General features: G+C 47.7%; 1 protein-coding gene across 1 annotated transcript in view; it reads left to right on the forward strand.

Moving 5' to 3' along the window:
* unc13a (unc-13 homolog A (C. elegans)) overlaps positions 1-12,208 on the forward strand; it is a 63,964-nt gene that overhangs the window by 7,068 nt on the left and 44,688 nt on the right. Inside the window, exons 2-9 of the mRNA XM_061237838.1 lie at positions 803-832; positions 1,120-1,219; positions 2,825-2,942; positions 3,732-3,855; positions 5,988-6,058; positions 7,117-7,171; positions 8,175-8,204; positions 9,689-9,893. Of these exons, the coding sequence (XP_061093822.1) occupies positions 803-832; positions 1,120-1,219; positions 2,825-2,942; positions 3,732-3,855; positions 5,988-6,058; positions 7,117-7,171; positions 8,175-8,204; positions 9,689-9,893 (733 nt within the window). The remainder of the gene's footprint in view (positions 1-802; positions 833-1,119; positions 1,220-2,824; positions 2,943-3,731; positions 3,856-5,987; positions 6,059-7,116; positions 7,172-8,174; positions 8,205-9,688; positions 9,894-12,208) is intronic.

Below are 12,208 nucleotides of genomic sequence, written 5' to 3' on the forward strand. Positions count from 1 at the left end.
GTGAGATTGGCAGGACGATTATTAAATGTTTAGACTGGTAGACCTTTCATAATAACTGCGCTGTAAAAGAAAAAACAATAAAAAGATGAAAAGTCTGGCAGCAATGTTGCCAGTGAAAAACCACTGATATTACTGAAGGAAAAAACTGTATAAATCCTGTTATTTTATGGGCTGGCCATCAAATAAGAAGTTACTGCTGTTATTATACATGCACTTGACAGTGTTTTGAAAGAAAACAGTGATATCCTATGAAAATATTTTATAAGCATTTTACAGAAAAATATGGTAATATTTACAGCAATTTGGGAGTGCCCTCATGAACTAAGGCTGAGTATTGCTATTCAAACAAAATATATCTGTAACCCACTGTTCAGCAATTTTAGTTTTATTTAAATTTTATAGCGCTTATTTTATTTAAATTTTATAGCGCCCCCAAATAGCGAGCGCATGAGGTAAAAAAGTCCATCCTCCGCAATAAGACATTTATCACAGCAAATGAAATAGGTTGAGCGGGTATCTGACTAGCGGGTATTAAACGCGCAGGTTCCATTGGTCATTGCAGAAGTGAGCCTGTGGGTTCTCTGTTGCTGTAGTACAGTGTAAATCAGAGCTGTGCTATCACCGTTGTAGAGTTGTAACACCTGAAAGATGAGCTTCAGAGTCAGATGTCCCTAAACGCTGCGATTCCCCGTCGGTCTTATTTAACGCTGCGGTCTCTTTAACAACCGTGCTCACGATGCTCTCTCTCTCTCTCTTTCTCTCTCCCTCCCCCTCACCCCTCCCCCCGCCCTTCTTTTTTCAGTCAAAAAAGCCAAGCTTGATGGACCGCAAGGTGAGTCATAGACAATGAAGTGGCCCATTGTTTCAGTACGTTTGATCAATAGCCAAGTTAGAGCTACAGGCATAAATCCCGTGCGGACACCGCTTGTTATTGTGACAAATGTGCCCAATCTGGTTTGTTTCAGTAAAAATCCGTCCGTATGAATGGATAGTTTATTAGACTGTAAGGAGTATAAATGATTGCGGATGAGTTAATGATACACATAGTGTTATGAGCCAGTGTTGTCTGGCAGGGAAGCAGAGGGAAGTTGTGTTGACTTATGTCTTCCTCCCTCACAGAGAAGTTCAACACCTACGTGTCGCTGAAGGTGCAGAATGTTAAGAGCACCACCATCGCCGTGCGCGGCAGTCAGCCCTGCTGGGAGCAGGACTTCATGTTGTGAGTTTGCCTCCTCTTCCTCCTCCTCATCTTCCTCCCTGGCTGCCAGGCACTTGGGAGCCACAATCTGCTCTTTCGCTTCAATGACGGAAAGTGTGTCATCTCCAGCCAGATGCTCACTTCGTTCAGGAGTAAAGTCAAGATGTCCCTATGAAAACTGTGCTGTGTGATTCATTGTGATAGGCTAGCACCAACATAGCAAAGAAACGCTAATCAAGGGACTTCCAGTCTAATCGGATGTGACTGCGTTGAGTTTCACTCCGTGTCCCAGCTATTGAGTGGGTGATGTAAAAACGCATCACCGTGGGAACCGTTTTTTCCTGGAGTTTATATTGAATCATATCATTGGGTGACAGATCGATTTACCATCAAAATTTTATTTTCAGATTGAGGTCCCCATAACTGCAGAGCCAGCTATCCCTAGGAATCTATGGGGTTGACTGATTGACATACATCTAATCTAGCATGTTGATATACTGTGTGTGCGTAGTTTGGAGGGCAAAGATGCCTGGGTTTGTGCTGTGGAGCTCTGTAATGTCATCTCCTATCATGTCACACATGTTTGTTCCATGGCTAATTTGCGTGTAGTACACTCAGTGAGTACTTTATTTGGTATTTATTAGACTTATTTCTTCGACATATTGGTCTTCTGCTGCTGTAGCCTATCCACTTAAGAGGTTTGATGCGTTGTGTGTTCAGAGATGCTCTTCTGCATACCACCATTGTAATGTGTGGTTATTTGCACTACTGTCACCTTCCTGTTAGCTTTGACCAGTCTGGCCCTTCTCCTCTAATCTCTCTCATTGTAGTCTGATTATTGGGTGAAGATAAGTTTTGGATCCTTAAAAATCAGAGAATAATTGGAGTGTTTGCCGTACACACACGATAATAAAATATAGACTATATAATAACACAGCATCAGAAACATCTTTGTAGCCGTGTATTTGAAAGGATTCATTTTTTTAAAGAATCAATCTGCAGACAATATCAATTATTATCGAACTAAAGCTATTTTCCGTTGTCTAGATACCGACCCCTCTTTGAGCTGAGATATCTCCTTTCATTCCTCTATAGTATTCCACCTCTTCCTCTACCTTCCTCCCCTTCGCTCGCTCAGGGCGGATCGACGGCTCGATGGTGGCGAGATCCGATGTCCTGTCTGAGAGAGAGATGCGCTTCCCGTTCGGAGCGGGGTCTATTATTAGGGCTTGATTCACGGCAGGGCAGTGTGCCAACAGAACCGCTGTCCCAGGGTGTTATTCGAGATGCCCCGGGCGTAGACGAAGCTGACCCGCACGGTCTGTTTCCCTTTTTCACTTCTTCCCAGGTTTTTATTTAGACACGTCCCCCCCCCCCCCCCCCCGCCCCCGCCAGTCCCCTTCTGACGAACTCTGTACGTCTGGTCCCTGTGAGTCAGTTTCTCACCGGGGACAAAACCACGAACCGTCACGACGACTTTATTCACGCGCCGCTCTGAGATGGTGCCCCGTGTGGGGAATAGTCACACTCCGTCCACCACCAGCCCCCCCCGAGCCTCGGCCCCCACCCCCACCCCCGGCCCCCTCAGGCTGCCCAAAACACTGACTTGCTGTCCTGTCTGTGCAGCGAGATTAACCGGTTGGACCTGGGCCTGACGGTGGAGGTGTGGAATAAAGGCCTGATTTGGGACACCATGGTGGGCACGGTGTGGATCCCCCTGAGCAACATTCGCCAGTCCAACGAGGTACAGCATCTTACTAATTTATCTGTGTATTTAACCTTCATATAACCCTGTTGAGATCGAAATCTATTTTGCAAGGGGGGAGCTGACTTTGTTCCACAAAGCAGGATTAGTGGGTTAGCCAGATAACGGCACTGTAAAGTAAAAACCAGAGACTGTCCGTGTTCCAGATTTGTGGAACAGGCCCCTGACCTAAAATCCAACCCAACAAGACAGACAATCCAGTCATACACAGTGAATGAAGACTGAAAGGGAAGTATAGCAGTACATTTGAGCGCAGAGCAGGAGTTACAGCAGAAGAAGCATACTTCTGTCACTTAGTCATGAATTACATGTTTAAAATTAGCAGTTGAAATTAATTTGTCAAGCTTCAGACTTTTTTCCCGATGTAAGGTGCAAAATATCAGATGCCTGTATAGACCTTTTCACAGAGAGCCTGGGTTGCCCTGGGTTGTCCTTGGCCCCAGGCTAACAATATCCTAGAGCGAGCTCATCCTGTGTTCAGGATGGCTATTTTGGCACCGTGCTTGTGAATAACCCCGAAAAGTCAAAATGATGCATATTTACTCTCTGCAAACAAGCAAAAAAAAGGCACCTTAAAATTACTGAACGCATATTATATTTGTACATACAGTATATGCCTTTCAATGAATTCTCATGTTAATTACACCTTATTTTCTGTAAATACACTCCGATTCCACCACCTACCGTGGGCGTATGTTACCATAAAGTGGAATGAAGCTGGAACGTCACCCAATCAGAAGCAATGTGCATCTCTGTGCTGTCCAATAGGAAGGGCCAGGGCAGTGGCTGACCCTGGACTCCCAGGTCATCATGGCGGAGAATGAAATCTGCGGCACCAAAGACCCCACCTTCCACCGCGTGCTTCTGGACACGCGCTTCGAGCTCCCTCTGGGTAAGACTCTTACATTACATTACATTACATTACATTACATTACATTAATGGCATTTGGCAGACGCTCTTATCCAGAGCGACGTACAACAAAGTGCATACCCATAACCAGGGATAAGTGCGCTGAAAGACCCTAGAGGGAAGTACAATTTCAACTGCAACCTGTACAACAAAGATAAGGACCAGGGCCTATTAGAATTTTTTTTTTTAAACAAACAAACAAATAAACAAACAAACAACAAAGCAAAAGTGAACAAACTTAACCAGCCAAACACTGCTTACCTAGCCAACTAAAAATACCGATACACAAAAAAGTAAATCACAGAAAAACAACAATTAAGGTTCACAGGGAGGTAGGGAGGGATGGGGAGAGATTCTAAAGTTCTGACCTCAACGGGGAGTTCATTCCACGACCGTGGAGCCAGAACAGACAGTAGTCGTGAGCGTGAGGTGGAAGTTCGGAGAGGGGGAGGTGCCAAGCGGCCTGTGGAGGCTGAAGGAAGAGGTCTGGCAGGGGTGTAGGGTCAGATGATTTTTATCTGTTATAGTTCCATAAAACTAATAATCTTCTGTGTGTATTTAGATTTGTATATTTTATGCATGTCACCAGCAATTTGAAGGGGGGGGGGGGTGGGTTCAAACCCAAAAACCACCCCCCTCCCTGAACAAGTCCATGTAGGATCAGCATAGTATTTGAATACTTGATTTGTCATACACTCTCAGAAGAAAAAGTATTTAAAAAGTGCCTATAAAGGTACAATTACTTGTCAATGGGGTGGTACTGTATAGTTACATAAAATCATACCCCTAGCCAGCAATATGTTCACTTTTACTGGTAAACAGTACCTGTTGGTACTCAAATAGAATATTATTGTACTTTCCAGGTACATTTGGGAAATTTGTTCCCTAAATAACAGAAATGTACCTCCAGTGTTACTGAGGCCTGCTCAGCCTACAAGAAAAACCCAAGCTTATCACAGCAGGCTCACAAGAGGTGTGACACCCCCACAGCATACGGGCTGAATCTGTCCACTCCACAGAACAGCATACAGGCTGAATCTGCTCCACTCCACAGAACAGCATACAGGCTGAGTCTGTCCACTCTACATAATAGTACACATATAGGGAGAGTGAAGATTAGATGGAAATGTGTATCTCGGAGGTGTTTGCGACTGTGTACTGACTGAGTTAGGAGCTGTGTTAGGAGCTGTGCTGTGTACTGGCTGTGTTAGGAGCTGTGCTGTGTACTGACTGTGTTAGGAGCTGTGTGTGTACTGGCTGTGTTAGGAGCTGTGCTGTGTACTGACTGAGTTAGGAGCTGTGCCGTGTACTGGCTGTGTTAGGAGCTGTGTTAGGAGCTGTGCTGTGTACTGACTGTGTTAGGAGCTGTGCTGTGTACTGACTGAGTTAGGAGCTGTGCCGTGTACTGACTGTGTTAGGAGCTGTGCAGTGTACTGACTGAGTTAGGAGCTGTGCTGTGTACTGACTGAGTTAGGAGCTGTGCTGTGTACTGACTGTGTTAGGAGCTGTGCTGTGTACTGACTGTGTTAGGAGCTGTGCTGTGTACTGACTGAGTTAGGAGCTGTGCTGTGTACTGACTGTGTTAGGAGCTGTGCTGTGTACTGACTGAGTTAGGAGCTGTGCCGTGTACTGACTGTGTTAGGAGCTGTGCAGTGTACTGACTGAGTTAGGAGCTGTGCTGTGTACTGACTGAGTTAGGAGCTGTGCTGTGTACTGACTGTGTTAGGAGCTGTGCTGTGTACTGACTGAGTTAGGAGCTGTGCAGTGTACTGACTGAGTTAGGAGCTGTGCTGTGTACTGACTGTGTTAGGAGCTGTGCGGTGTACTGACTGAGTTAGGAGCTGTGCCGTGTACTGACTGTGTTAGGAGCTGTGCTGTGTACTGACTGTGTTAGGAGCTGTGCTGTGTACTGACTGAGTTAGGAGCTGTGCTGTGTACTGACTGTGTTAGGAGCTGTGCCGTGTACTGACTGTGTTAGGAGCTGTGCTGTGTACTGACTGAGTTAGGAGCTGTGCTGTGTACTGACTGTGTTAGGAGCTGTGCTGTGTACTGACTGTGTTAGGAGCTGTGCTGTGTACTGACTCCTGACCGACTGTGTGCGTTTCCTGCTGCAGATATCCCGGAAGACGAGGCGCGCTATTGGGCGAAGAAACTGGAGCAGCTCAACGCCATGAGGGACCAGGATGTAAGCCGGCCTTCCCCGTCCACCGTTGTTTTCCCGATTACTTATTTAAAACGCAGTGCCTAGCAACAGAAACTATGACATGACATACAGAGCAGTCCGTAAGTATGTGGACAGTTCTGTTCATCAGGCAGAAGCCAATCTCTGTCTCCAGAGGCAATCAAAAGCCTAGAAGCAAGACTAGATACTGAAAGCTTTTGCGTACCTGCTCCAAAAAAGAGATTGAATACACCTGACTAATCAGAAGCAGCTGAGAAGCCAACTGTCCAAATACTTTTGATCTCCTAAAATGTGGAGACTATCTATAAGAAGGGATGTAACTCCTACACTGATCACCCGATATGGATATAAATACCCTCAAATTAAAGGTGACAGTCTGCACTTTAACCTCATATTCATTGTTTAATTTCAAATCCAATGTGCTGGAGTACAGTCAAAAGAAGAGGGACAGTACCACTATCGAAATATGTACTGCACTGCATAACAAAACAATGGTGGTGGTTGAGCCAAGTTCCCCCTTATCACTGTAAAGCACTTTGTAAATGCAAGGAATTATTATTATAATAATTATTATAATTATCGTTATTATTCTTATTATTATTAAAACATAGAAATACATGTGTCCCACACAAATGAATTTCCTGGGCGAAAGAGTCCTTGTTCTCGTTCTGACGGTGAGATCAGGAAACGTCGCCCTGTCGTCAGAGCGCAGAACAGTGAAACGAGAGCCATGCCTCCGGCTGCTTTCCGGTTGCCAGATGGCTGGTTCTGCACCGGAATATCCGGTCTTTATAATGATTTGTACAGGCCCCGGTTTGTGGTCCTGAATAATTGATCGAAATGTGATCGATTGTTTGGCAGCGGTCCCGCGGAGCCCAGCCCATCTGATTCTGGCTGCTCCGCCCTCCCCCCTCCCCCACCCGACTTCACAATCACGCATCAAGGTCCCCGATGTCACCTGCGCGTGCCTGTCCCTTTTCCCACATTCTAAACCTGGCAACCCCCAGTCAGCCGCCTCAGCGGACTGATCGGTCTGACGTCTCGCTCTGTGGTTTTTGCAGTACACGTACCAGGAAGAGCAGGAGAGGCAGCTTCCTGTCCCGGCGTCCCAGTGCTGTGAGTATGAAACGGGGGGGGTCTCTGCCTTCTTACCCCCCCCCCCCCCCCCCCGCCCCGGTGCCCCTACCCCCCCAATCCCCCCCCCACCTTCCACCCAGTGAGCCCTGCTAGGTTCCCCTCCTCCTCCTCCTCCTCCTCCTCCTCCCGTCTCCCTGTGAGGGGTAGCAGAGGAGGAAAACAGAGGGAAGGGAGGGGAGGAGAGACAGACGGTGTCCGCCCAGCGCAGAGATTTATCGATCGTTGATGTGAGATAGACGCGCGGCGGCACGTGGGGAGCCTCCGGATGTGTCTGCTGAGGCCCCGGTGACGCCGGCGGGGGGGGCGGGGGGGTGAGGGGGGGCAGGGGGGGCGCTGTACGGCGTGGTGAGTCACTGACTGGATGCCAGTTATTGCTGTGCACACACCACACAGCGTAAATCACCGTGAGCTCAATCCTCCCTACCAAGGTGGATCGGGTCAGCCGTCACTGTGGTGAGAATTCATCAGACCCAGGGTCAAATAGCATTCGCTTTGGATTCAGATGCTTTTCTGCGGCTCTGTTGATCTGGCCTGGCGCATTGGAGACCGCAAGGAGGAGCAAATGGGCGCGGTTTACACTTTCGGGATCATTTCATTTTCATTCACGGGAATAAAGTGACAGTGGGGGAGGTACTTTCGTGTTCTTCAAGGATCAAATGTACAAATACGGTAATGAGTAGAGTACATTTTCCAAGCAAAAAAAAGGTACCATTTTATATATATGCTGGCTAGGGGTACAATTATATGTATCTATATGGTACCACTCCAGTGTCAAGCATTTGTACCTTTTGTTGTTCCAATACACCAGGCAAGTTTAGTCAAATGCAGAAAAGTATTTGACAACAAAACAAATACTGTTTGAAACCAGTTACACAGAGGGCTTGTTTTATTCAGGCAAGCGCATTGTGACTCCAGCACATTGTTTTTTTTGGTCCCCAAATCTGGTCAAGTCCCAAATCCTGAGAGCTGTCCTTTCTTGCAGGTAATTGGAGTCTGTGGGGAGACCAGCAAAGTGAGTTCCCCACTTCTGTTCCTACACCTTACGTTCGGTTTCGACTCCTCACACAATTCTTCTTTTTGGGTTATTTGGTGCTTTTTATTTTTATTTTTATTTATTTATTTGTTTTTTTGGAGAGCAAACTAATGACACGAGTGCCGTTGTAACCTTTTTTGCTCTTATAAAAGAAACACTTTTCCCTGAAAAATATGTTCCCGGCAGTGTACAGTATGGTGTAATTCATCACGAGGATGATGGATTGTGGGTTGTATTAAGACCTAATGGAAATCGGCACTGCATCTTTTCCACACGAGCCGGTTCATTTCTCGCGGGTCGGCTCAGGAAATATGAGAATATTAACTTCAAACATTTTAAAAATTGCAAACGTAGCCTGTTTTATAAAATGTTGAAACTCTACCCATAACCTTTACTTTACACCCGTAGCCACACACACAACATTTATTTTGGTTTTATGGAACTATAACTGATTGATTTTAAATAATGAGAGATATTATTACTGCTATTTACAATATGCTGACATTTAAGAAAATATGGTTTTCATTTATAATTTACACAGCCCTGCTTTCTGGGCATGACTCAAGGGATAGCCCTTAATCCTACAGGTTTGTTCAGAATTAGTCTCTCTAAAAAAGCAAAACTTCAGTCACAGGAATGATAGGCTCGAATGCACTCCCTCTTCAGACTATCCACAGTATTCCTGCATTTTTAACTCTTCAGACTATCCACAGTATTCCTGCCTTTTTAACACTTCAGAATGACCACAGTATTCCTGGCACCACCAATGGGTGTATACTTAAATAGATTTTCAGGGGGTTTTTTTTCAAATCTAATTTCAATCTTTTTGATTGTTTTTGTGAGCAATGAAGGATATTTTTCGTATTTATTTTTATATCAGTGCAAAAGACAACATCTTCTAATTCCATTGGTCAAGACTAGATTTGTGTGTGCTAGAACTCAGAGAGAATGTGGCTGCATGTAGATGAAGGCCAGGAATGCTGTGGATAGGTCCAGCCATGCTCTGTCCCCGCCCACCACTCTCCAACAAGATCCCCTCATCCTATCACACATAAGCCTGGGGTGGGAGTGGTTTAACTCAAGCCACGCCCACCACTCTCCAGAGAGAGACGGCATCATCCAATCACACAGCGTGCAGGCCCATCCACACCAAATAACTATAACTATAATGATAACTATAACGATGTGAGCATCCACACTGATGAACGATAACGTTGGCTCTCGGCTGTTTCGTCTGCCATTTTGATGCCCTGTGAATTCACACGGATTTCGATTGGCAGTCAGTCTGAAAGTGATCCCAGCGACATCGTTCGTCACTGTTGTTGTCGTTACAGCTGTGGTGTGTACACTTAAAACAACATATTTACAGTTATCGTTACAGTAATAGTTCTTGGTGTGGACAGGCCTTAAGGCTCAGCCAGGGGATGGGCGTGGCTTGACTCTTGACCTCTGACCCCGGCCAGACGATGACCCGGACAGCGCCGTCGACGACAGGGACAGCGACTACCGCAGCGAGACCAGCAACAGCATCCCTCCCCCCTACTACACCACCTCCCAGCCCAATGCCTCCATGCACCAGTATCCCATGAGGCACCAGCACGGCTCCCTCGGGAACTACAACGAGGTGCAAGGCAGCGATATGGACTACGACTCCCAGAGGGCCATGAGGTAACCTGTCACTCCCTGTGCACTGACCCACGCCTCAAACACTATGGGTAACGTCCTCTTCTTTGAAACTAGGGGGGGAGTCTCTATGGCGGCTTCCAGAATACCAGGTTCTCTGACTCGAACTCAAACATGCCGTACGTATGGAACGGGGGGACCCCCGAGAGATGGAGAAGGAGACGCTTTTGTTTTTCTGCTTTGCCCTCCTGCCACTGACGTTAGCTTGTCTTAGCCGTGCGGCCTCTAAACCCCCGGGGAACTTCTCCGGAACATTCCGCGGCCTCTGTATACCAGCCCCGGAGGAGCAGCTGGCTGTTGCATACAAGCCTGTGTGTGAGGAGCATCCTGGGGTGCCCCACCAACACCCCGCCCCCCCCAACCCCTCCCACCCCCCAATGTCGATGCTGGAGCGAGCGTGGTGTGTGTGTGTGTGTGTGTGCGCCCTGCAGAGACGACCGCGTGACCCCCCCCCCCCCCTCCCTCCCCACACTCACGACACACTGGTTTTGTGATCCAAAACAAGTGTGCGTTACATGTTTGTCTGTTTGTTCAAAGGCGCAATCAGCACAAACGCACACGTTGCCCGACGAGACGTACTACTGCATAAAGACCCCGGGGGGGACACCCCTCGCCCCTCGTTTCCCGACCGAAATGAGCCATTTCCCAGCGCTCTTTCGAGGAAATGACATTTCACCCAAACTGTAACGAGTTGTCCTTATGCAGTAGCGTCGTTCGCGGGCGGTGCGAATCTCGGTTCTGTGCTCACGGCTGTCTTTGAAATGCCCCGTGGGGGGAGGGGGCCCCCCGAAAATAACTGACGTTCCTCCTCTCCTGCTTCCCCCCCCTGCCAGACGCTATGATAGTTTAGACTCCGCCACCAACGACCGCAGCGATCTCGATTCGGCCTCAGGTTCGAGCAGGCTGACCAGCCGCCAGTACTCTCTAGACAGTAGGCACTCCCTCTCCGATAGGTGGGTTCACCGCACCGTAACCACCCCCCCCCCCACACTCCCCCGCTCTCTCTGCCCATCTCTCCTCTGCAGCCTGTGACTCCGCCCCACTGTGATGTCATTGGTGGTCCCGTCGTACCTGGCTATGCTTGCATGCATGCGCTCGACAAACCCTTTCTCTATTTTTACTCTCTATTACTGCCGTACTTATATATCTGTACCTACTGTATATCGACTGCCTATACGCTGTACTATCATACTTACATCTTCTCTCTACGACCTTCCTTCCTGTCGGCTCTGACTGTGAATAATGTATTTGTGTTGTCGTTATATACATATATACTTTTTAAATAAACGGTGTTGAGCGGAGGTGTTGATGTGAACTTCCTCCATCCCCCTCCCCTCCATTTTGTTATTAGATAACGGTTTCTTATAGGCGGCCCGTGTTATACGGCCCGGCCTGTTATAATCTGCGGTTTGGCTGGGGACCACGGCGCAGCGTTTCCAACCGCGCGTTGCGATCGCCCAGGCTGTCACCACACCGCTCCCACGCACAGCCCAGAGAAACTCCTGGCACTGAAATTACAGTGCCGCTGCCAGTGTGGACGTGTCTATTTAGAATAATTGCATCGTACTGGAAAAATAGACTCAAGCGGCCCGATTCCTCGCCTCCTTCACTTCAGCTTTTTTTCTCTGTTTCCCCCGGTGTGCTGAACCTGCGCTTATGCCGGGGCGGCCGGGGTGGTGAGGGCGAGGAAGCAGGCCCGTGTGTGTGTGTGTGCGTGTGTGTGTGTGTGTGTGCGTGTGTGTGTGTGTGCGTGTGTGCAAGGAAGTCATCGTGAGGAGAAGTAAGAACAGAGATATAGTCAGTGACATATGCCAAGCAGTAGGCCTACCAAAATAAACTATTTGGAACATCATTAAGAGGAAAGAGAGCACTGCCAAGGATGACCTCTACAGTTTACCAAAATCACACAAAACCCAGAAACACCTGTCTACCAGACCAGAAAAGCTTCAGCAGGCAGACCCGGATGTGACAGTGATTATTGTCAACTGACGACTTCACGAACAGAACTACCTAAAAGAGCCTGCAGAGTTCTGGAAAAAAGACCAAGATTGACTTCTATCAGAGTAATGGCAAGTGTAGGCCAAAATACATTACATTACATTACATTACATTATTGGCATTTGGCAGACGCTCTTATCCAGAGTGACATACAGTTGATTAGACTAAGCAGGAGACAATCCTCCCCTGGAGCAATGCAGGGTTAAGGGCCTTGCTCAAGGGCCCTGCTCAAGGGCCCAACGGCTGTGCGGATCTTATTGCGGCTACACCGGGAATAGAACCACCGGCCTTGCGGGTCCCAG

Source organism: Conger conger, chromosome 4 (assembly GCF_963514075.1).
Source record: "Conger conger chromosome 4, fConCon1.1, whole genome shotgun sequence".
Classification (NCBI taxonomy): domain Eukaryota; kingdom Metazoa; phylum Chordata; class Actinopteri; order Anguilliformes; family Congridae; genus Conger; species Conger conger.